The sequence below is a fragment of the Saccopteryx bilineata genome, chromosome 7, assembly GCF_036850765.1.
Source record: "Saccopteryx bilineata isolate mSacBil1 chromosome 7, mSacBil1_pri_phased_curated, whole genome shotgun sequence".
NCBI lineage: Eukaryota > Metazoa > Chordata > Mammalia > Chiroptera > Emballonuridae > Saccopteryx > Saccopteryx bilineata.
The window spans coordinates 92087061-92112850 of NC_089496.1; the positions used below are offsets into that span (position 1 = coordinate 92087061).

The 25790-nt window shown below is 42.7% G+C and overlaps 1 protein-coding gene across 2 annotated transcripts in view; it reads left to right on the forward strand.

Annotated features, from left to right (window-relative positions):
* CFAP58 (cilia and flagella associated protein 58) overlaps window positions 1–25790 on the forward strand; it is a 123562-nt gene that overhangs the window by 64925 nt on the left and 32847 nt on the right. For both annotated transcript variants that reach the window (XM_066239191.1, XM_066239192.1), the window contains exon 15: window positions 3512–3616. In XM_066239191.1, the coding sequence (XP_066095288.1) occupies window positions 3512–3616 (105 nt within the window). The remainder of the gene's footprint in view (window positions 1–3511; window positions 3617–25790) is intronic.

Below are 25790 nucleotides of genomic sequence, written 5' to 3' on the forward strand. Positions count from 1 at the left end.
AGGCTGGATCAAATGTAAATTTAGTTCCCAGAACCAGATGGTTCACTTGGCGGGTTTGTTTAAAACGTCTTGGATGAAATCCTTTCGACCTACAGCAGACCTAGTGGAAGCTGTGAACTGGCCTCACCAGTTGACATTTGCTTTTCTCTTTTAGGTAGTTGTTGCTCAAACAGCTATCCTGCAGCTGGCTGCCTGTTAGTCTTGGATAGTTAATTGCCTCTACAGTAGTATCACTGGCCACCAGCATCTTCAACTGGTCTTTGCATCTTTTTATTTCATGCAGGAAGTATGGCTCTTATGAACTAACCCTCTTTTTGAAGGACTAGCATTGTGTTAACCAAACCCTTTCTTTTAGGATTTTGGGAACACAAAGTCCCATTGGTAGATAATGGATAATAGAGGCATACCTTGTTTTATTGTGCTTCCTAGTGCTTTTATTTTTTTTAAAAAAACAAATTGAAGGCAAGATCCTCCACCAGCAAAAAAAAGATCATGCTTGATTTATTTGCAATACACTGTATTACGGTGGTCTGGAACCAAATACACAGTATCTCTGGGGTATGCCTGGAAACCTCCCATTTTATGGTATGACTTCCTGACAGACATTACCACCAGCACTGCAGATAATGGTCAAAGCCCATCTCTGTTTATTCAAGGAAAAAGTGGCCATCTCCTCTGGTTGTACTCAGCAATTGGAGCACCAGTTGGGGCTTCAACAAATGAATAATTAGGATGTGGGGAGTGTATGTGTTTTAAGAAAAAGCAGGGCAAGTGTGAAAAACAACCAAGTAGGTTTTTGTTTTTTATTTTTATTTTTTCCTTTTGTTGAAGAAAGCATTAAGGATAATGCATTGAAGTTGCATAAAACACAAGGGCTGGATTTGAACAACATCCAGTCTTGCGAAGTGAATGTGTAATGCCAAAGCTAGTCCCCGTGTAGGGAGATCACTCTGGCACTCCGTAGCATTTCTTAAGCAAAGTCAGAGTTAATGGAATATCTTTCCACTCTTTTGGACCCTTTTTATTCCTCTTCAAATGCCAGGAGTGATGTTGTTTACTAAACTAACAATAATATGGATGTCTGGGGAAGTGGAGCTGAAGATTTTAAATCCATTTACAGTCACATTAGTTTATTTCATGTGTTTTCGAGCAGGTCTTTTAACATTTTTTATTCCATGTCAATTTCTATTTAAAAATTAGAAAATAGAGATTCTGGGAGGCAGTTGAAAATATTTAGCTGCTTGGTTAATTCAAAATGTCAATACAGTTGAAAGTGAAGCTTTGGCTTAAAGTCTAGAGGGGAGAATATTAATTTATAAGCGTAGATCTTGTTTGAATTGTACACTGATAGTTTATGAAGGTGCACTGTAAAGCCAGTAGCTGCGGCCACCATCACAGCCGCCTGACTCTTGCAGGTTCACATTTGATCCCGACAGACGGTAAAGAAACTGCAGAGCCAAAAACTAGTGGCCCATTTTCCCTTAATCCTAGCTCACACCCGGCAAGTGAGTAAATACAACAGGAAAACACTTCCCTTTCCATTCTGGGCTCCCAAAGCCACTGACTCTTCTGAGTTTTCCTAGAATCAAAGGCTCCCACCTCTGTTTGCCTCCATTTTGGCTTCCTCCTCTCCTCCACGTGGCCTCTCTCTCTCCCCTGGAATAACGTGGTCTCCCTGCCCTGCCACAGCATGGGCTCCTCCTCTCTGTAAGAACGTGGCCACTCTCTCTCCAAATGGCCTCCTAGCTGCTCCTTTTAAAACTTTTCATTGTGAAAGCCCTCTCCCAACACACATTAGCATAACCAAGCCTCTTCCCAAGCAAGAAAGGCCAGTTAGCTGTATCATGTGAGAGCAGCGGCCATCTTTAACAGAGTGAGCAAAAAATAACTTTTCTGCCCAAAATGCTTCAAAGCTTTATGGATTGATATAAGGCCAGTAGACACGGCCACCATTATAGCCTCCTGGCCCATGCAGGTTCGAATTTGATTTGGACAGATGGTAATGAAACAATGGAGCCAAGAACTGGTGGGCCATTAGCTTTAATCCTAGCTTGCACCTGGCGGGCAAGAAATACACACAGTGGGAAAACATTTCCCTTTCCATTCAGGGCTCCCAAAGCCACTGACTTATCCAAGTTTCCTAGAATCAAAGGTTTCTACCTCACCAGCCTTATTCACCTCTGTTCCCCATCTCCTTCTCTCTGCACAAACTCTGCACAAACTGGCTTCTCCTTCAGCACTCTGCCATCATGGCTGCTTCTCTCTTCCACGTGGCCTTTCTCTGCTCTCTTCCAGCATAGGCTCCTCTGCCCCATTTTATAGTGTAGAAATCAAAACCTTTAATCCAATATACAAACGAGGAAGTCTCTGATACAAAGTCACTTATCTGAGGCATAATGGGATTCCTCATGAGAGTGCACCACCCCACATCAAGCAACAGTCAAGGGTGTGGGGAAAAGCTTAGTTTTGAAAAGATCTTAGTATTAAAAAGGTGGGAAAGGCTTAGTCTTAAAACTAAGCCTTAGGCTACAACGACCCTGCCTGCCCACAGCCTGTGCCCCGACACCCAATGCAAACCATAAGCAAGCAAAACATATACATCATATTTACAAACTTATTTGACCAACAGTTGATAACACCATTTTGAGCTAAAGGCCATGGTCATATTCTGTTGTCAATTATTAGCAGAAGTCCACATCCTAGAAACCTTCCCCATCATAGATTGTAATGAATCTTCTTGTTACCAGTATCCAAGGAGAATCCTGAAGCTGAATGAATTAGGGAACCCTGTCTCATTCCTATAGAATCAGGGGTAAAGGTAGGGGAAATTTCAAAACATAGTGATTAGAGCCTGGCATATCTATCTGGCCTTGAATTCAGCTCTGACCCTGACTTGTGTGGGTTAATAACTTAATCCTCTGAGCCTCAGTTGTCCTATCTGTAAAAGGCGATGGCTAATGCTGTCTCAGGGCTGTTGTGTGGCTAAAATTAAATCATGTATGAAAAGCACTTAGCACGGTGCCTGTATAGTGGCAAAGAACCACATATTATGCACAATAGCTATTATTATTGCTATTGTTATTAGTAGTATTATTTCTCTTGGTGCAATAAACATTTACTTTCCATTTTTTGGCTAACCAGAGCTAATAGATAAGACATTAGCCAAACATCGATCTATTTTGATGACCATCTCATCTGTTATGAATTTTTTTTTGTGTGTGTGGTTCTAAATCTCGCTGTGTTGGGTCTACAGGTGTGCAGTAGATATTGATAAAACAATAAACCCTGGGCTTGCCTGGTCAAAGCACATATGGGAGTTGATGATTCCTGCTCCTCCACCCTTCTCTCTCTCTCTTTCTCTCTCTCTCTCTCTCTCTCCTGCCATCTCTCTAAAATGAATAAATAAAAATTAAAAAAAAACCAAAACAATAATTTTTTTGCATAGAGACCTCAGTGCTTTGCTTTGAAATTGATGGTGTCTCAGTTGCTTTATTTTGTCCCACTTGAACAGGCCAGTGACCCCAGTACTCATGAGCTGATACAGAAAATTCACTCCCTGCAGAAGCGTCTCATCAGCAAGACAGAAGAGGTGGTTGAGAAAGAGCTGCTCCTTCAGGTAACGCTTTCATTTTCCGTACAAGCATGTTTTCTTAGTACCACCATCTCCGGGACTGTGTTTTAGAATGTTCTGTGGCAGTGTTGCATGTCCCATTTTTAACTGTAGATGGCAACAGTGACTCACACACAGAGAACAAACAACCTGATTAATGGGTCTCTTATGCTGCCATTACTGATATTTGAAGAATTCTGGAGAATAAGTTCAAGGCTAGAGTCACTACATTGGGTAATGTGGCTTCCCTCCACCCCAACTTCCCTGCAGTTCTGTTTGTTAGATTCTTTTAAATACTTTTCTTCATATCTTTACATAATGTTCAATGCCATGATTTTGAGTTTGAAAATTAGCTTTCACATAACTTGTGAGTGAAATGGAAGGAGATTTCTTTGTGAGGATTTGATGCAGTAAGATATTCTGCAGCCATCAGGAATGGTGCCATTGTTTTGGGCCTTATCTTTGCAAGTACCCCTTGTCACCACCATCATCACCGTTATCATCATCATGCCAGATACTGGGCTGGTGGCTTTACTTACCTTGTCTCGATACCTCTTGGTAGATCAGGAGAGTAGGTGTCGTACCCCAGTCAGTGGATGAAGAAATTGGGTCCCGGGAGTGTAGTGTGGAAAAGAATGCAAGCTCTGGTGTTAGAGTCCAGGGTTGGAGTCCTGCCTCTGCCAGTTTGTAGCTGTGTGAGGTTAGCTTCTCTGCACCTGCAGGTCCTAGTCTGTAGTATGGAATCACAATTGATGTGAAAAGGGATGTTGTGAAGATTGAAACAGCTTAGCGTTATGCTTGGCACATAGTAAGTGCCTAATAAATATTAGCAATTATCCTTTTTATTTCTAATTCCAAAGCACATCATCTTAACCACTGAATTACCGTAAGACTAGGAAATTCTGTGTATGAAGGAGGGAATTTTCCTGTTCTCTTTACATTCTACCTTAAAAAAGACATCTTCCCTGAAATTGGGATATAGTAAGTAGCTTTCCACAGCATCACTATGCGGAGTGGCCGACAGGGACATTCCTCTTCTCTTGTAGATGAACATGGTAGTCAGGAGGACAAACTTCAGAGTCAGATCTGTTCTTGAATCAGATCCAATTCTTTTATATTTCATGACTTGGTGAGAATTACATAAATTCTCCAAGCCTCATTTACTCCATCTGTGAAATGGGGATAATAATACTCAGTTGCATGATGGGAGGAAGGTACTCCCATCAGAGCATGTGACTGAGAGTTCCTGTCGTAAGAATAAGCAGCTAGTGCACGGGCACTGGGGTCTGGGAGTCCAGGGTTTGAGCTGTGATTCCACCATTGCCAGCCGCAGGTCACATGCCCAGGGCCCTGCAGCTGTAAATGGCAGAGTGGGGACTCAAACCAGGCAGTCAGTTCCAGAGCCCACGCTTTCTACCGCCTCATCGCCCTGCCTCTCCAGCTACTGTCACCTTGTTAGTTTTCAAAAGAATCAGGTTTTGTGTTTTGTCAAACCTCTCTGTGGTAATGTTTATTTCATATTTCCTTGACTACTCTAACTTTACTATTTTCTTCCTTCTGTATAATTTGGGTTTATTCTATTTTTCCCCCTACTTTCTTTAGATTGATGTTCAGCTTGTTAATGTTCAATTCACCTAATATAAGCATTTACAGCTATAAAATATCCTTTAGATAATTTCTCTAGTTCTTCCCCATATGTTTTGAAAGGTGGTATTTTCATTTTGTTCCAGATATTTTCTATTTTCAGAATTATTTCTCTTTTGAGTAAGTCTTAATAATATTTATTGTTTATCCTATGGTAATTAAAAAAAACCTTTAAATTTCCAAATATATATGTTTTTGTTATTTTTTATTATTGATTTCTCACTTTCTTGCATTGTGGTCTGTATTATATTGATTAACTGGAATTTGTTGAGTCTTGCTTTGTGATCAACTAAGTGAACAGCTTTTATAACTGATGCCCGTGTGCTTGAAAAGGATATGTACTCTAAATGTTCAAGATTCAGGAGCCTATATGATGCCCGTCCGATCAACCTTGCTAATCATAGTGTCCAAATCTGTATCTTTCCTAATTGTTTATGTCTTCCTAATCACTAAAAAAATGTTTGGAGATTTGTCTGTTTCTCCTTATAGTTCTGTCATTGTTTTTTTCTCTAAGCACATATTAAGTTATGTTCATAAGATGAGTGAAAGGTATTTATGATTTTTTTTTTTGTATTTTTCTGAAGTTGAAAATGGGGAGGCAGTCAGACAGACTCCCGCATGTGCCTGACCGGGATCCACCCGGCATGCCCACCAGGGGGTGATGCTCTGCCCATCTAGGGCGTTGCTCTGCTGCAATCAGAGCCATTCTAGCGCCTGAGGCAGAGGCCACAGAGCCATCCTCAGCGCCTGGGCAAACTTTGCTCCAATGGAGCCTTGGCTGCGGGAAGGGAAGAGAGAGACAGAGAGGAAGGAGAGGGGGAGGGGTGGAGAAGCAGAGGGGTGCTTCTCCTGTGTGCCCTGGCTGGAAATCGAACCCGGGACTCCCGCACACCAGGCCGACACTCTACTACTGAACTAACCGGCCAGGGCTGTATGATTTTTTATTTCTTCCTGGTGAATGGTTCCATTAATATTACACAAGAACCCTCCTTAATTCTTAATTCTTACAAAATTGCCTGATATTAATATAGCCCCAGGTGTTTTAAACATAATTTTTCTATAATTTTATTTTTAAATTTTTGGTGTCCTTATATTTTAGGCAAGTCTCTTATAATTAAAAAAAATGTAATCTGATATATCTATGGTTTGTCTGGTATGTTTAGTCTATTTATATTTATTGATAATTTAAGGTTTATTTTTATCTTCTTATTTTCTATTACCCTGATTTTTAGTGCAGGAGTCTGTTACTGCTTTCTATTAGATTGAGTTTTTTTTAATAGCCTTTTTTTTTCCCTTTCACCTGTCACATCTTTCTCCTCACTACTCTCTATTCCTGATTTATTTTCTTCTGAATAGTTACCATCACTCACTATCATTCATTCATTCATTCATTCATTTGTTCGTTCATTCATTCTCCTACCCCCACTCATGGATTTCCTTAAAAATTTAACATGTATAGTTAACATCAAGTCTAAACAAAACTAAAGTTGATCAATGTCTCTATAATTCTTACAAACAACATGAGGACTCCAGATAACAAGAAAGAGCAAAGTGAACTTTGCACATCACGATTATAAATGGCACCTAAGAGGGGTCTCAGAGTTAGAGGCAAAAGGGAGTGGTGGGGACTGTAGCACTCTCCTTCTGGTACTCTTATTAAATGTATGTTGGATTTTCTCATTCTTTCTTCCTTATTTTCTGACCTCACTGATATTTTTTTCTCTTTATCTCTTGTGTTACATTTTTCTCAGCTTTATCATCTTGTTCACTAAATCTTTCTTTAGGTGTATTTATCTGTTAATAGTCAATCCACCAGATTTTATTTTCAATAATTTTATTTTAATTTTCTGGAGATCTTTTTTACAAATCTTTGTTGATTGTGTCTTGAGCTAACGTTTTGTTCCTTCCTTTATGTCCTCAATTAATTTAAATATTTTATTGTTTTTATCTGATTGTTCTGTTATTTAAAGGTCTTGGCAGTCTTTCTTATTGTTTATTGCAATAGCTGATTTTTATTTGTGATGGCCCTTTTTTTGGGAATGTTATGATTTTATGTAGTGAGCTCATTTTCAGAATAGCCTTATGTATGGGACTTGGAATGGTCCAGGTTAAGGGTATGTCTTTTCATTTGTTTCTGCTTGGTGTCTAGGAGATATCTCTTGCTCAGGATAATTTTTTAGGTTAAGTTCTCACTTTGGGGCTTCCTGGATCACTTAATAAATGTATTTATATATTAGAGCCCCATATTCTTTCTTTTTTTGACAGAGAGAGAGAGAGAGTCAGAGAGAGGGACAGATAGGGACAGACAGACAGGAAGGGAGAGAGATGAGAAGCATCAATTCTTTATTGCTGCTTCTTAGTTGTTCAGTGATTGCTTTTTCATATGTGCCTTGACTGGGGGACTACAGCAGAGCAAGTGATTCTTACTCAAGCCAGCGACCTTGGGCTCAAGCCAGCAACCTTGGGCTTCACACCAGCGACCTTTGGGCTCAAGCCAGCAACCATGGGGTCATGTCCATGATCCTATGCTCAAGCCAGTGACCCCTCACTCAAGCCAGTGACCTTGAGGTTTCAAACCTGGGTCCTCCATGTTCCAGTCTGATGAGCTATCCCCACCGCCCAGTTAGGCTAGAACCCCAAACTCTTATGATGGAAAATCCATGGGTGCACATTTTTTTTCTTTTATTGTGTGTGACAGAGACAGAGAGAAACAGAGAGAGACACACAGATAGGGACAGAAGGACCGGAAGGGAGAGAGATGAGAAGCATCAATTCTTTGTTGCAGCACCTTAGTTTCTCATTGATTGCTTTCTCATATGTGCCTTGACAAGGGGGCTACAGCAGACTGAGTGACCCCTTGCTCAAACCAGTGACTTTGGGTCCAAGCTGGTGAGCCTTGCTCAAACCAGACGAGCCCACGCTCAAGCTGGTGACCTTGGGGTTTCGAACCTGGATCCTCTGCATACTGGTCTGATGCTCTAGCCACTGCACCACTGCCTGGTCAGGCCAGATTTTCTGAGTAGCTCATTTATTCCCCCCACCCAGAGCTCAGGAGAGATAGTTAGGTTTCCTTGTGGTCTTCCTGTCCCATTGGGTGGATTTCTGTCTATTGTCTCTGTTTTGCTGGGGCTGTAACTCTTGTAGTTTTCAACTTTATATGGAGTCTCAATACTAACTACCCACACCACACAAGCCCAGCACCTCATATTTTAGCCTCCTGTGGCTGTTATAATCTAAGCTCTTCCTTTGTTCAGTGAGTCCAGCTACTTGTTCCAGTCGGTGCCCAAGGGATAGCTGCACTATCTGTTCACCGCTCTAATATCCGGTTCACTCTTTGATATTGCCACCTGAGGATTAAATCACTTGCAAACACCGTTTTGTGATTAAACAGATATGTCGCTCTATTCAGCATGTCTAAGACTTTAAAGACTTCACTTTCCAGGTTATTTAATCTGCCAAACTGTCATAAACAGAAATTTCTTGTTTGCTCTAATTACTAGTTTTCTCATCCATAAAATGGGGAGAATAATCGTACCTACCCACAGAATTAAATATGTTAATTAAATATGCATAAAGGTTTGTCAGAGTGTTTAGTTATCATTAACATTAATATGATGATGGTTATTAATATTATTAATCACCAAGCAGTTTTTTACAGGTCTCCAAAGTTTAATGTCCTGCCTCAGTCCCTTTATTCACATCCTCATTTAACCTTTCTCTTGGATGGCTGGGCGGTTTGTATATCTCACAACAAGCCTTGTTATCTTGGTAAAGCCCCCAGTTCTCTGTGGGATTTGACAGATTTCTCATTTTCATCTGTTTTATTAAATTATTAGAGAAACTCTCTGCACCTCACAACAGAACATTTTGTAATTAGGAAGATTTTTGGTTGAATTCTTCTGAGTATCAGAACATTTTTCAAAATGACTGTTTAATTGGTTATATAGTGACAAAGAGACGCCCTCATTTCCAAGCAGCAGATATGATAGAAGCCTGTTTACCTCCCACAGACTGTGACTTCTCAAGGAATATCTGTTGCTAATTTCTCTCTCTACCTGCAATGGTACAGTACCAGGCACGTAGTAAATGCTCACGAAAGATGGACAGGCCCTGTGCCTGGGCACCTTTGACTACCCTGTAGGTCTTAGCTTTTTCCTGGCAGAGGGGACACAGGGGCTCTCTTGCTAGGATAGGTCTCTTGACAAATGTTCCCATATCTTGACTTCTCTTTTATACCACTTGTCATACTTGTACTTAATGAAGTCATTTAATGGTGTGTTTAATTACCCTTTCCTGCTAAACCATTCACAAGGCAGTTCCTGTGTCTGCCTTGATAATCACTTCATTCCCAGCTCCTTGCACATGGGTAAATATTTGCTTAGTGACTAATTAAATGGTAGAAAAATGCTGGTCCTTCGCTAAGTGATGTGGCTCACAGTCACTGAGGTACTTTCTGTCTTTGAGCTCTGAGAGGTTATGGAAATAAATCTTTCTGTTGCCTTTGCATTTTTCGTCATTGACTTCTGGCTCTGCAGGAGTCTGGAATTCACTGTGTCTTGGTTTATAGATCTATAAACTTGATTCAAATGGTCGGTGTCCTTTCTGCATGCTGAGCCGGGCTGATTCACACGGCGCTCCCAAAATTCTCCCCTTGCGCGGGGTTAACGTGAAATGGTTCTTGAGCTTGACTTTACTGCTTCAGAAGTAAGATGAAGCAGTCTGTATTCTTGCCGGATTAGAAGCAAAGATGTGGATGTGAAGAATTTCTTTTCTCTGGCCCAGCAGTCTCCTCTCCCTTTGAAGGGAGCGGGGGCAATGCAGGCCTACTTGAGATGTGCCTCCTGCTGGCTGCTCCTTCCTGTTATTGCCCCATTTATTCCTCATTTTTTCCCTGGATCCCTCAGTATTAATAACTTCCTGGGGGGGGGGGGAAAGGACCTGTAGAATCAGGTAGACACATGTGCCAAGGGTCCTGCTATCCATTCCCCAGGTACGATTACATCATCATCATTATCACCATCATCATCATTAAGATGAGCTTTCAAATAATGACATAAGGCACGATGGCATTAGAGCAGGAAACTAAGCTCTTTCCTGAGGCACTCAAAAACACATGGAGCAATCATGGCAGTTGGGACTTGTTTTTTCCAAGTGTTTAAATATGGAGTGGCAAGCTCAAATGCACCCACCCTCAGGGTCAGGCAGACAACAAGAAAGAGCAGAGTAGACTTGCATATCACAATCATAAATGGCAACTGACAGAGGTCTCAGAGCCAGAGGCACAAGGGAGTGGTGGAAACTGCAGCACACAAGGGAGCTGTGGATCTCATCTCTAGAGAGCAGCTAACCTCACCCCAGATAAGTGTGGGCTCGTGTTGCCAAATCCTTTAATTTTTCAAGAATAACCGGGAATGTGGAATTTTATGCACAGGATACTGAGTTTTAAACCTTGGCAACCTTAAGCATATGGCATGGGTTTCCTAGAAACATATCTTCCCACCGCTCTTGACCCACGGGTGGCTAGTTGACAACCTCTAGCTTCAAGGCCTGGGGAAGAAAGAGATTTAAAGGAACAGCAATAGCACATTCAGCTTTACTTGTTTGGATTAGTTTTCTTTGGTCCAGTCCTTTGTTATGATTCCTTGATAGAACACAGAACACAATACTACAGGGGGAAAGAGGAGGTGGGGAAGGACAAGAAGAAGGAAGAGGCTGCAGCTGGTGTGCTGGAGTCGGCAGTCAGAGGTGGAAGAGGCTGGGTTCCTCCAGAGAGGCCAGCAGAGAGCAGAGGAGCCTGGGGTATGTTTTTTTGGGAGGCGATAGGTGAGCTTATGAACCTTCTTTAGACGGCTTTTCCTCTGCTGCTAATGACTCTGTCTTCATTCATTTATAAGCTTTTCTAAAACAGAAAAGGATTTACCTGAATCATTGAAAAGTCCAAGGGTTGCCTCCTGTCCCTCTGATGCCCAGGCAGCAGATGCATTCCTGGCATCCACTTAACCAACAGTTCCTGAGCGCTTTCTACATGCCAGCGTGCCTGGGGCTCTGGAGCGGATGGGATGGACTCGACCCTGGCCTTGGTGGACCTCCTAGTTCTGCGGGCCCAGTGCAGTGTAACAAGCACTGGGATTCTGTACAGAATGCCATGGGATTCTGAACAAGACTTTGGAGTGGTCATGGGTCTTAGTGTGGGTTCCCCAAATCAGAGACTGACACAAGGGAGTTTGGGAAGTCATTTCAGGAAGTTGGGGTAAGGAGCAGGAGAGTGAGGCAAGGGAAGAAAAGCCAGCAAAGAGAAAGAGAGAGAGAGAGAGAGAGTCATAGCTGTGAACATATGAATCTCAATGTTACTAGAGTTTGTAGAGGAACCACACTGAAAATATTGCAGAAGTGTTCTGTCTAAGGAAGGGAGGCTGGGACACTTCATTGATTCCCCCCGCTCCCCCACTGATTGAGATTTGCTTAGGGGCCATTAGTTGCTTGTGAAAACAGAGGAAACTCTACTTGTTTAAGTTCCCACCTGCAGGAAGCCCTGGCCTGCAGCAGGAAAGCTGACTCGGCATGCCCTTGGGGTGGAAGCTGCCAGAGTGTTCCAGGGACCGATGACCATCCCAGTGTGCCAGGAATTTCAGCTGTACCTGGAGTTTTGAGATGGACTGAGAGACCGAGGCTCAGGTCATGAAAAGTGTCTGCGAGAGGTGATGAGGTTTCCAATGAGTCCTGAAGACCTCCAACCATAGACGCCTTCTTCCAGTCCCGTTCTCACTTAGCTTCTCACCTGAGTGGTAAACTGCCAATCCAATTTAGAAAAGGCAGTGGCCACTTCCTCAACCAAGCTCCCATTTAGCCTTGCCCATTCCACCCACCTACTGCCATTCCGGTCGATATCCAGTAACTGGATGACACGGTCAGGTCATACTGTGGTTCATTTAGAGGAGAGCACCCTGATTTTGTTCTAATCACAGCCTTCTTTTTTTTTTCTTTTTGTTTTTTCTTTTTTCTGAAGCTGGAAACAGGGAGAGACAGTCAGACAGACTCCCGCATGCGCCCGACCAGGATCCACCCGGCACGCCCACCAGGGGCGACGCTCTGCCCACCAGGGGGCGATGCTCTGCCCATCCTGGGTGTCGCCATGTTGCGACCAGAGCCACTCTAGCGCCTGAGGCAGAGGCCACAGAGCCATCCCCAGCGTCCGGGCCATCCTTGCTCCAATGGAGCCTTGGCTGCGGGAGGGGAAGAGAGAGACAGAGAGGAAAGCGCGGTGGAGGGGTGGAGAAGCAAATGGGCGCTTCTCCTGTGTGCCCTGGCCAGGAATCGAACCCGGGTCCTCCGCACGCTAGGCCGATGCTCTACCGCTGAGCCAACCGGCCAGGGCCATCACAGCCTTCTTTTATCGAGTGCTTCCTGTGTGCCTGGCACTGTGCTTCACCCGCCTGTAGACCTCATGATTCACCTGAGGAGGTGATGCGGTTTGGGGGAAAGGAAACGAACTTGACCTCCGAAAATGTTAGCACTGGATTATCTTGCCCAGAATGTTCATTTTACAGATGAGACCACTGAGGCATTTCCCTTAACATGGACAGTTAGTGACATAACACTGGAGGGCTAATTACTTTAGAAGGTTAGTATGTCTAATGACAAGTGACACACCGAAATGGCCTAAGCGAGAAACTGCTCTGGTGAAGTAGAGATTTGTGTCGCTTTGGGAAGTTGTCATATGTGTTCTCCACTGCTTCTTGTGCCCAGAGCTCTCGGGAATTGGCATGTCCCTCGGACAAATAAATAATGAGCAGGAAGGAAAGGGCTTCTGCTTTGTTGCCCCCTGGGTCCTGCCCTTTCAAGGTGAACTTTCTCTCTAATTTAATTTTATGACTGACTGAATGCAAGTCTGGTTTACTTAACTGTAAAATGGCTTGAACGAGAGGTGGATTTGAATGGCTCCGCACAAGCTATTAGTTGTGCAGGGGAGCAGACCGTGTTTAGCTCATCTTTAGATACTTCTTTGGTAAGGATCTTCATTTTTCCGGGTCTTCCGATTATCTTTCATTTATCAATCATTTACAGTGTGTTTGACATTGCTCTAAATGCTTTATATGTCCAATCTTATTGAGTCATTGTCACAGCCCTCCGAGATAAGACTGATTACCTTTCTCCTTTATAGGCAGGAAACCTGAGACGCAGAAAGGTGGAGAGACTTGCTCCCCAGGTCGCGCTCTGGCACCGGGTAGAGTTGTGAGTGTGACTTCTGCAGTCTGGGTCCAGCGACTCTTCACCATAGGAAACCCATGGTCATTGATTCATTTTGTGTAGCCCACGTTGGTCATTAATGGGAAAAACTCACATTTCTCACTTCATCTAGAGCCTTGCTACTCAGTGTGGTGCTAGAACCAGTGGCATTGGCATCACCCGAGAGCTTTGTAGAAATGCAGAACCTCAGGACCATCCCAAGCCTAATGGCTCAGAACCTGCGTTTTCACAAGACCCCCAGGGCTTCAGGATAGGGGTGCAGTCAGAGAAGCAGGAGGGCCCTAAGAGATGGCCACCCTTTTCTTTACTGCAAAGCAAGAGTTGTGTGGTTCAGGAAGCAACTCCACGACTTCGGCTCCCTGCCGTGTGGGCTTGCCTGGTTTCCTCACCTCCTAGCCTTGGGTTTCCTTTTCTGAGACCCAGAGCTCATCATCTCATCAGATCCTTCAGCTGTGTGAACGTGAAGGGAAGGAACCGTGTAAGACGCTCAGCAGAGTGCCAGTGGTCATGAGACCTGGCCAGTGCTCAAAAACATCATTATTTCTGAAAGAAAAAATCATTCTTTCTGGTTTGGAGCATGCTAACCTCCCATTCCGACCCTCAGCTCTTGAACTGCAGCGACTGAGGTGGAGGAGGAGACACAAATGAGAGCATGCAGGCATCCCCAAACTACGGCCCGCGGGCTGCATGCAACCTCCTGAGGCCATTTATCCGGCCCCACCACCGCACTTCCGGAAGGGCCACCTCTTTCATTGGTGGTCAGTGAGAGGAGCACTGTATGTGGCGGCCCTCCAATGGTCTGAGGGACAGTGAACTGGCCCTCTGTGTAAAAAGTTTGGGGACCCCTGAAGGGTTTGGGCATGTTTTAGGTCCCCACAGCCTCTGAGTGTACTGATGTTAGTATGAAAAGTCTAGAACAGGGGTCGGGAAACTTTTTGACTGAGAGAGCCATGAACGCCACATATTTTAAAATGTAATTCCGTGAGAGCCATACAATGATCTTTGTACGTTAGGCATTATCCAATAAAAATTTGGTGTTGTCCCGGAGGACAGCTGTGATTGGCTCTAGCCACCCGCAACCATGAACATGAGCGATAGGAAATGAATGGATTGTAATACATGAGAATGTTTTATATTTTTAACGTTATTATTTTTTTTATTAAAGATTTGTCTGCGAGCCAGATGCAGCCATCAAAAGAGCCATACCTAGCTCGTGAGCCATAGGTTCCTGACCCCTGGTCTAGAATGTTTCTTTGTTGATAAAGACATGAAAATCCTTGATCCTGTTTGATGGTAGCCTGGATGGATTTGGTAGAAGCTGCACAATGTTTCCACGAGAGGAGGAAAATGCAGTGACTGTTCACATTAATTGTATGCTGAGCACACACCCAGCTGCTGTGTGCTAAAGCATTTTGCTTTTACTATACCCCCCAGGAAACCCAGAAGAGATGGATGCTATTATTATGTCTGTTTTACAGACAAGGGGACTGAAGCTTCAAAACAAAGCTTGCCCAAGAGTTTATAACTAAGAAATGCCAGAGCTGCAGTGTAAACAGGGTTTGGTACACCCTGGCCTACAGTGGGTCATATCTGCTTCTTTGAATTTAGCCCACAACATAAATGGTATTTATATGTATAAGTGGTTAGAAGGAGGAATGCTATCTCGTGGCATGTAAAAATAATATGAAATTCAAATTGCAGTATCCACAATCAAGCCACACTCATCCATTCATGTCTATGGCTTCTTTCATGCTATAAACAGAGTTGAGTAGTTGTGACAGAGACTGCATGGCCCACAAATCCTGCAGTAGTTAACTGTGTGGTCCATTGCAGACAGATAAACTGACCCTCTTATGAACTTTAGTCATTGGAATCCAGAACACAACTACTCACCATCACCACTATTCTATGGTGCCTCCCAATAACACCACTAACCATTCCATTTCCTTGACTGCTCCTCCCCCCCAAAAAATAATTCCAAAGGAATTGTTCAATTGCTAAAGAACTGGTTTAAGATATGGAAGGTAGAATTCTAATATCATGTCCCAGTTGCTGGTGGTGCAACCTACACTAAATGTAATTCTTGGGGATGATTAAGTGATCATCCTCCCCAAAGCTGAGCTGAAATGGTTGAAGATGCTCCCTCAATAGAGAGACCAATGGGCTGAAAGGCACTGTGTAAGCAGGACCTGTTGACTAGAAGCCCACCTACAGGTTTCTGTTCTGTTCCAAAATCAAGGGGAAGAAGAGGTACTTGCTGTTCTCACCAAAGAATATCTACAGTATGTGGGATGGTGAGGAGGCTCCTTCCTCAGCAGGCTGCTCCTTGCAGGCTGCTTCTCTGCTCCTTATCTTAATGGGGCTTCCTGGGGCTTCCTGGGGCATGCGCGCTCTCCAACCCATGCTCTTCCTGTGGCAGGGAGGATGGAAGGAGCCATTAGAGATAGGTTTGGGAAACAGAACGCTCATGCTGGCCATAAACCAAGATGTGCGTACATCCCTGTGACAGGCCCGTGGGACAAGATATACCTCTTATCCACGTGGTTTGGCAAACACAACCTTATTGTGAGCACTCCAGGAGAGTGGCCTCTGGGGCACTTTGCTCATCATCTTTTAGCTCCATAGCAACCATTCATATCTGATGGGCTTTCCATACATCGTTATCTCAGTGGTTCTTAAAGGCTGATCTGGGGACTGGGAGAACCTATATGTTTCCCAACATAAATATTCCTTAGTTTGTAATAAAATGAACACAATGATTGTGTAGCATGAAACCAATTTTTACTTTTCAGTTTTGGAGACTGATGTTTTTTTTCTGTTCTTTTCATTCTTTTGGAGTTCTAAAATATTATTTACCTTATATTTTTGGAAATGACATGCTCATATTATTATTATTTTGTGTGCATTTCTTTCCTTTATGAAACAATTGGGAAGAACGCCAGACAATTTTCTGTTTGTGAGAGCATGCATCCTGGAGCTAGATGACTGGAAGTTTGAATCTTGGCTCTGCTACTGTCTCTGAAACCTTGGGCAGGCTACTGAACCTGGCTGTGGACATGCAGTTTTCTCATTTGTTAAGTGGGAGTAATCATACCTATCTCATAGGATGTTGAGGAGATTCTATTAATATTTAGAAAACACTTTGAATAGTCTCCGGCACAGAGCGGTACATTATACTACATCAGCATTATCTATTAGTCTTTTTTTTCATATGAAAACTTAGCAAAAGAAGGAATAGCAAGATTATGCTGATGCTTTTAAGATTCTGGGGCAAATTATTCAGGTCCAAGCAATCTAAAATCAAGGAACTACTACTTTATCTCTTAATCTTTGCAACAATCCCATTGAACAGATCAGGAAACTAAAGGTCGAAAGATTTACAGTCCCTCAGGAAATGCCACTGCCATTGCTGGCAGCCCTAAAAAAAAGGGTGATTGTGCAGGGTTGTCTAGCACCTGCTAGTCTTTTTTTTTTTTTTTTTTTTACAGGAGTAGGCTTTTAATATGCAGATGTTTTGGGTTTAAAATCATGTTCAGCTTCATTTAAGGTGAGTAAGTTTCCCAACCTGTGTCCCTTCACACTTGCCTAGATATACTTAATGTGCTCAATTATCTCATGCCTTCTCATATTCCCTCTCGCTAGTTCTCTGCAAATGTGCCAGGAATAACTTCCCATAGCATTAGGGTCCTACAAGCATTAAGAATTTCTTAAAAAGAGATCGGCTCTGGTAGGCTCAATTAGGCAGATAGAAGTTAAAAACCAGTTTATACCTTACATGTACCTTAAATACTTGAATGTCAGCCGACCCACGGAGACACACAGCTAACAGGTGGGCTCGATTTTGGGTTTGGTTGGGAAGGGTTTCACTCCTGTTATATATCTTGAATCAAGTCATTTTCAAAAGGGACTGTCTTTATTGACTTTCTTCTCCTCACCCTCATTTCCATCTCAATAGTAAGAGTTAGAGTTGAGGCATTTTAAACTGTCAGAAATCCAGGAAATAGCAGGTCTGATTCCAGAAGTTTCATTAAGAAAGAACAAACATATATTAAGTGTGTAATAGATATTGAACCTCTTCCTTTTCCTTGTGGAAACACCTTCTACACCCATAAGAAGAAGAAAACCTCTGCCCAACTTTAGACCTATTTTTCCAGCCTCATTGAAGACTCCTTTTGTCCTCTGTAGCCGCCTACCTCCCAAAACTGAAAGGGAGGCATTGCTAATCTGATTAACACATAATCACAAAAGACTTGGGCCACATATGGCTTGTGGGCCTGGCCATTATGTGTCAAATAGCCCCTGCCTATGCAACTGATGCTTTCTTGCTCTGGTCTCTGTGTCAGAGGTTAGCAGGCTAAGGCAAGACCCACAAAGTCCACTGTCCATCCCATTGCCTCTGTATCTTCAACTAGCTGGATAACACCATTGGGCCTGCTCTGCCTGGCCATCTACGATTCAAGAAAGAGAAAGTAGGTCTTTCGGTCCAGACTTCCCCAGCCCAATGGACTAAAGAATCCTTTCTTAAAAATGGCTTAGTATAACAACTCAGTATTTCATATGCAAACTCACTTTCAGGAATATTTGCTAGACCCACCAATCCTTAGGACAGCCTCTCTCTTTCCCTCTATAGTGACTTCTCTATTTATTGGTATTCTCATGAAATAGGTTCTGTGATGACCTCCGTATCAGTTAGCTTTTGCTGTATAACAAACCAGTCCAAAACTTGGTGGCTTGAAACGGTAATGTCTTATATCATGGTTCTATTAGTTGGTCATTTAGGCTAGGTTCAGCTAGGCAGTTCTTCTGTTGAGCTTGCCTGGACTTACTCATGTTTCTGTAGGCAGGTGGCAGTTGCTAGGAGCTGGTTTACAGAGATAGCATCATTCACATGTATAGTTGTGGTGCTGGCTGTTGGCTGGGGCAAGGGGAGGGGCTGAACTACATGTTTGCACTTAGCTAGCCCAGCTGTATTCTCATGATAGTGTCAGTATTTCTAAGAGCTGGAGAAAAGGACAAGCCCTAACATGCATGCACTTTTTGAGCCTGCATTTGTGTTATGCTTGCTAGCATCCTTTGGCTAAAGCAGGTCACGTGGTCAAGCCCAGAGTAAATGTGGGAGAGGACAGCCCAAGATCATGGATGCATATGACATTATTGAAACAATTGGTCACAGTCTCCCTTCTTTGGTGAATTCAAGTGGAACTATGTTGTGTTTAAGCATTCAAATGGTATAAGATTTTTTTCTTTTTTAATCCTTTGTTGGATATGGTATTTTAATATGCCTGGCATCTGGTCCCTATCCTTGGATTTTATTGCTGATATGTTTTTTTTTATTTAATCTTTTATTCCCTTTATTTGGGAAATTATAGTTTTCTGCAGGACATAGTTCTTTTTATAGGAGAAACAGCTGTGATGTCATAATTGAGCACATTTCCTTAGGGATACGCATTTATCGCCACGTGTTTAGAGACATGAGCCACAATGCATTTGTTCATTTCTATTTTTGTCTCTGACTTCATATTGAATCAGAGAAAATATGTGAGCTGAAAACCTATTAGTTGATAAATTAATCTTTAAAAATGTTATTTACTATTTTCTTTTGATTCCTATTGAGCTCTAGTAGGTGAGGTAATGTTAAGAAAATTAATTTTCTTTTATAAGGGTCAGTTCGAATTAAGTTTCACAAAACCAAGTGGGATGGTATCACAGACTATTCCAGATTTTAAGATAATTGTGCAGTGTTTAAGCACAATTTTTTAAAAGTAAAAACAAATTGAATTATATGTCTAGTAGCCGAGAATGGAAATAAATAGATTACTTAGAGTCCGAACAAAACATTTTCAATAAAGAATTTCTCAGTGGAACATTTAGGTTCTTATTGAATCTGTACGCAATTACATCTTACTCCCCAAACAAAACAGATTCTCAGTGATAAATGTTTTTGGACAGCAGCAGGATTCAATTTAGTTCATTTCAAGATGCAGATTTATTTGTGAAATTAGAAGAAAATAGTTGCCAACGAGAACCCGAGGGAGTCCTATCCGTCTTCAGCCACTCTGCTGGTGTTTCACCCAGAAACTTCTCAGAGATGGAGGTGCTTCTTGCAAGGATGAGAAAAATAGCAGCTGGAGCAGAAATTAATTTGTATTTATAGTCCAAACACCTACTTGAATCCTTAATCTGCTTTTTTTTTATGATTTGAGGGGAATTTATAGAATCGTTTAGATTGGAAGAAATCTCCAGTGGGTCATCAAGTTCCCTCTCTTTATAATGGCAGCACTGATTTTATTACCCTTAAAGCAGCGCCGATAGATGGGTGTCAAGTCTGGCTCATGTTTCATGCATTTAAAAATGTATATTCCCGACTCTGAGTGTATTTAATGTGCAGCAGACAGACTGAGAGCTGCCTGTATGCCCAGGAGACCTGTTCCGAGTTCCTGCCATGCAGTCTCCTCTGGAGCAGATGCCAGATATGTAGCATATTAAGCATTATATTGATGCCATCAAGCCTGGTTTGCTTCTGGCTTCTGACTATTGGACACATTTCCCCCAATGTGTATAAGGGACCCAGTGTGCTGTCTGTTCTGAAATGATAGAAGGTCATTTCCTCTTAGATCCTCTTGTTCTGTGTATCTCTGGGGGCCTGCCACCCCTCCCCCTGACCCCCAGTTAAGAAGCCTGCTTAGAAGGCCAATTCGGAACCAAAAGGTACTTTGGGGATATCTCTAATGTCTGGAGAAGTTTGTGGTCCTTACCTGCAAAAATATTATATTCTCTTTGAGAAGGTTCCTGATGTGTATCTGAGAAGAAATGAGACTGATCTCTATGAGCAGTGTGTGAAAATCCAGACCATTACTTACTGCTCCACTTAGTGAACAATACCCAATTAGGCATAATCACATTGTACTGGGCACTGACAATAGTGAATGTCCAATTAGGCGGTAGCGATACTGTCTAGGACAGTATATAATACGCTGTTTGTTGTTTAAAACGGCTGGAAGAGCCAAAGGGGTAAGGGCAGGGTTGGTTGATGAATGAGAATTGGCTTCTCAAGGACAAAGAAGATGTGATTGCACTGGACTTTGGTGTGTTAGACTGACTCATCCAGCCTAAAAATACGTGTTGAAGAAGGATGGGACAGCAGTAGTGAGGTCAGACCTAGTTTGGCAACTTTGTGACCCTGTGCAGGCACCTCCACTTCTCAGAGCCCCAGTGGCTCCAGCTGTAAGTTGGCAAGAGTACAAGTACCTGGTTGCTAGGGTTCCTGTGAGGATCCAGGAAGGTGATTCATTGAAACGGCTTAGGACAGAGCGAGGCAGGCAGGACTGTCGTAGCTGACTGCATACGAAGGTGGTGGTATTGGTGTCAGGCGTCCCCAAACTACGGCCCGCGGGCTGTAATGCGGCCCCCTGAGGCCATTTATCCAGCCCCCACTGCACTTCTGGAAGGGGCACCTCTTTCATTGGTGGTCAGTGAGAGGACCACTGTATTTGGCAGCCCTCCAATGGTCTGAGGGACAGTGAACTGGCCCCCTGTGTAAAAAGTTTGGAGACTCCTGGGTAGGAGAAGCACTGTGAAGCACATGGGTGGGGTAATGGAGAGTTTTATTGAAGGAGGTACATTTGGAAACAGGTGAAAATGGTATTTCAGGTTGAGGGAAGACAAAGAGACAAAGTTCTGAGGCATACGACTGGGATGTGAAGATGGGGTTGAGTGGCCATTTCATGTTGAGGAAGACGTTTGAATGTTAAGCAGGGACCAATATATAGTCTTAGAGACTAAGCATAGGCATCAAACTTGCTCCAGTAGACTGTTATAGACTCTAATTGTGAGAAAACCCACAATTCCCATGGCAACAGTCACAGCCTTTGAATACCTTTTGTATTATTGTGTTTCTGATCCTGTGATGTGTCCTTTATATATTATTTTTAGTCCTCACAATCCTTTTTCTTATTTATACATTAGGCCAGTTTTACTAATAAAGAAACCGAGGCTCAGAATGGTTAAATAATATAGTCAAGTTCACAAAGCTGACTAGTAGCATGCTTTGGGATTCAAACCTGTGCAGTCTGTGGTGAGAGGTGAACCCCATATTCATGCCCAGGGTGGTTGGCCTTCCAGACTTACACTGTGCAGGATATTAACCAGTCAGGTGTGTGACATGGTAAAGTTGATGAGGAGGAAAGACTAAAAAGGAGACAGGGTTGGGGGTCATGGTCTGGAGATGAAGAAACAGCTAAGAGACAGTTATAATTTGGGCCCAAGTTACCAAGGGTATTGGTAAGGGACAGGTACTGGGGGTGAGGAGAAAGGAGTAAATCTATGAGATCTTTATGAAGACCAACTTGTAGGACTTGGCGATTGAACATCCATGAAGGTTAAGGGAGAAGAGTCAAAGGTTTTTCATCCAAGTCAGTGATAACTCCCAGGTTGATACAACTGGCCCACTGGCTCCAGGCCCATGGACCACACCACACCCCTCTTCCTGGTCCTCCTCACCCAACATTTCCACCCCTCCCCATTTCCCCCACAGCTGTCCAGGCTGACTCTTTAAACCTGAACACGAGACTCTTTAAACCTGAACAGAAGGCAAAAGGAAAACAAAACAGGAGTGAACACCAAATGCCACATAAAGGCTGCAAACAGTTATTGTTGCAGAAAAACCAGAAATTCCAGTAATTTTTTGTCCTACTCTCTCTCTTCCTGATGGTGCCTCTTGTGGAGATTGGCATTTTAGTGTCAAAGAAACATTTTCTCATTATGTGTTCCAGTTGGTTACTGCTGGCATATTGGAAAGCTGTAAATTTTTGCGTACTTATTTGTGTCCAACCTATCCTATTAAATAGCTTCTTGGTTGATTTTGTGGGGTTTCTAGGTGTATAATGATACCTTCTCAAGTGATGGTTTTCTTCTTCCTTCCCAATAATTATTCAATTTTTTTTTTTATTTCCTGACTCATCACTTTGTTTATAAAACCATTTATTTAAAAAGAATTATGCCTGACCTGTGGTGGCGCAGTGGATAAAGTGTTGACCTGGGAATGCTGAGGTCGCCGGTTCAAAACCCTGGGCTTGCCTGGCCAAGGCACATATGAGAGTTGATGCTTTCTGCTCCTCTCCCTTCTCTCTCTCTCTCTCTCTCTCTCTCTCTGTCTGTAAAAAAAAAAAAAACCAAACAAAAACTGAATAAAGTTAAAAATAAAATATTTAAAAAAATTAAAAAATAAATAAAAAAATAAAAATAATTAGTTGGAACGATGAAAGTGCTGTTGGGTTTTTCAGCAGCTAGAGGATGGGTGGATGGGAATTCAGAGAGGCTAAAATGGAGGAAGTTACCATAGTAGAATCATGATGTTATGATGCCAGTGGAAATTGAAATAGTCCCAAGAGAAAACGGACCGGCTTAGTTATTATGGGGCTGGCACAAAAGATGACTTTCAGGCCTCAAATCAAAAGTCTGGTAGTCTAGCTGATAGTTACCAGGCAGTTGACTTTGTTGTTAATAGATGTTGAAGAGTATTGCAATCAATTTATCTGAAAAGAGGTGATAAGAGGGAAATTAATTAGACTCCTCAGTTTACGAACAGTTCTAGGAGTGTGGATATAAAATAAATCAGCAGGTATCTTAATTTTTTTCAATATTGCCATGATCTGACTTTTAATCTAGCTAGAGGCAAAATATCACATAATAATTACAATTTATAAATGTTCTTTCCAGTTGACAAAGCAATTTTACATATACTGTCGGATTTGGTCTTCAACAACTCTGTGAGATAGATGATGATGGAAATATTTAACATTTGTCTTGCAAGTCACAGTTTGCAAAGCACTCCCACCTACATTACCTCATTTGATGCTCACACTCATTGATTTTGACATAATTGTGGTTCTCTAAACACAGATTTTTCTTTTTCTGTTTTTTCAAAATATGCAATCCTTCACATAAAATGTTCATCCTTACCTTGTGCAGGCACCAAACTTCTCTTCATTTTTCAAAATATTGTGTGTTTAAGACATTATTTCTGCCCCTTGATCACAAGGACAGCAGTGAAGTGGAGAGAAGCTGAGCAAGCCAGCTCAAGAAGGGAGGACCCAGCCCTGTGGCTGCTGGGGTGTGTATGTAGAGGATGGTTGACCAGAAGTCTTCTAGGCAGCACAGAGGGTTATGACAACTTTGGTGTGGTTTTATCATCTTTGGCTTTTTCCCATAGTGGAGACAGCAGAGAAGGTGGTTGTGCAAGGGTGTACAGAGGATGACATTGCATGTGCAAACACATGCTCTGCATCTGTTTCCCTTCCCTTGACTTTAGGAGAAGAAAAAGGAAAGCTTATTTGGGTGTTTTCAGGGTCTTTCAGGGAAAGGTATTCAATTTCTCAATGGGTTTCAAAGGGCCAGTCTCACAGAGGCCAAGGGAGGAGAAAATTTCAAGAGGGGAGTAGGTCATCAATCACTGTTGGCATCTACCAAGACAAGTAGAACTGAGGGAAGGACGTGGCCACAAGGAAGATGCCCATTGGTGCCCTTTGAAGAGTTCAGTTCTGGGAGGGAAGCCTGGCTGCCAAGGGCTCAGCAGGGAAGCGATGGTGAGAGAATGGGGCAGTAGACTTGTATTACTTGAGTAAGCTGTGGCTGTGAAAGATTGAGAAAATAATTAAAAAGCACATATGATGCACAAATACATTCTTGTTATAAAAATTCAGAGTTTAAAAATGCACAGAATAAACCATGTAAGACATCTTCTGTCCCTTTTTGTCATAGCCCCCCTCTCCGAGTGTAATAGAGTGACAAATACTCTTCCAATCTTTGATAAACAATTTAGAGAGAGCATGAGCTTCATGTTGGCATTAGGCATGAGTGCAGAGAGTAAGCCCAGAAGGAGAGGAGATTCAAGGTAGACATGCATGCTTGTGTGTGTAGGGGTTTACGATGAGTAGTTTTGTGTGCATGGGTTATGCCTACATGTTTATTCTTGCACACAACCAGGGAGAGAGGATGAAGGCAACCTGCTCTCATTTGATATGAACAGGAAGGGAGGGTTTATGTAGCACTGATGGCTCTAGAGAAAGAGTCTCTTAAGATACTTTCAATCTGTTCAGACCAGGTCATCTGCTGAGAGTGAGTGTGACCAAGCAGAAACTGGGGTCCCCAGGGGAGAGGTCGGAGGAGGCCGATAAGGAGGTGATACCTGGGTGTTCACAGACACAAAAATGAGGACTGCTGAGGAGGGTGAAGGAACAGGTTAATGTGCTACCTAGATTTGTCATGGCCTCACTCCATAAGTTCTGTGGTGCCTCCAGCAACAGTGGGTGGCCCTCAGGTCAGAGGAATTGGACAGAAGGGGAAAGATGGCCCCAGGACTGTGCCTGGCAGGTGGGATAGAAGGTCAGAATGAGGAAGCTGGAAGTGTAGAGGGCATTCGGACTCTGGGGTGAAGAAGAGGGGAGTGGAACATCAAAGTCAGGAGAAGGCTAAGGGGCTGAGTGGAGTGGGAAGGTTGAGTGATTGTAGGTCCCAGAGAAGGCACAGAGCGAAGGAGTGAGAGAAATGATGTTAGGAGTCTGCATTCAGAGAAGGGAAACAGGGAGTTAGTGCATTTTAAAGCCCTAACTTTTTAATATGTCTTGAGTTAATGACATTCATATTCAATTGGCTATGGATTCAGGTGTACTATTTCAACTAGATAGAAGCAAAACAAAAACAAAAACAAAAAACAAACCAAAAGAACCCCCCCCCCAAAAAAAAAAACAACAAACAACCAGTGCTTATTGTGGTCTTGGAGATCTTATTCCCCAATTTGATAACCAAAATTTCCTTGTTATTTAAGGAACCCTTAGTAAGTGTCTTTTCTGAAAATCAAATGGCACCTATTTAGAGGTCTAATTCCTCTTTAAAATCAATGATTACAGGCAGTCTCTGACTTGTGAAATCCTCCCATTCAACAAGGTTTGATTCCACTTGAATTTTTCTTAAATAAAAAAGTGACTCAAGGTACATTTTTTGTATCGCCCCTTGCTTTTGTTTTATGAAATCTGATCATTTATTCTGTTGAGTTCCCCCTGTTAACCCTATAGCTATGCCTAGAATTGTAAGTCCTGGCTTTGGCTGGTTTGGGCAGGACTCAAGATATAAACTTAATTTTTTTTTTCACAGCCTTTTCTCCTCTTCTGCCTGCTTCAGAGGTTCTGGCTTTGTTCTTATGCTGCCAGCGCCCCATCCCTGTGCTCTGGTCAGGGGAGGGGTAGGTCTGTCCTTGAGTGTCCAGAATGGTTGTCTTGGCTTCTTAGATGCA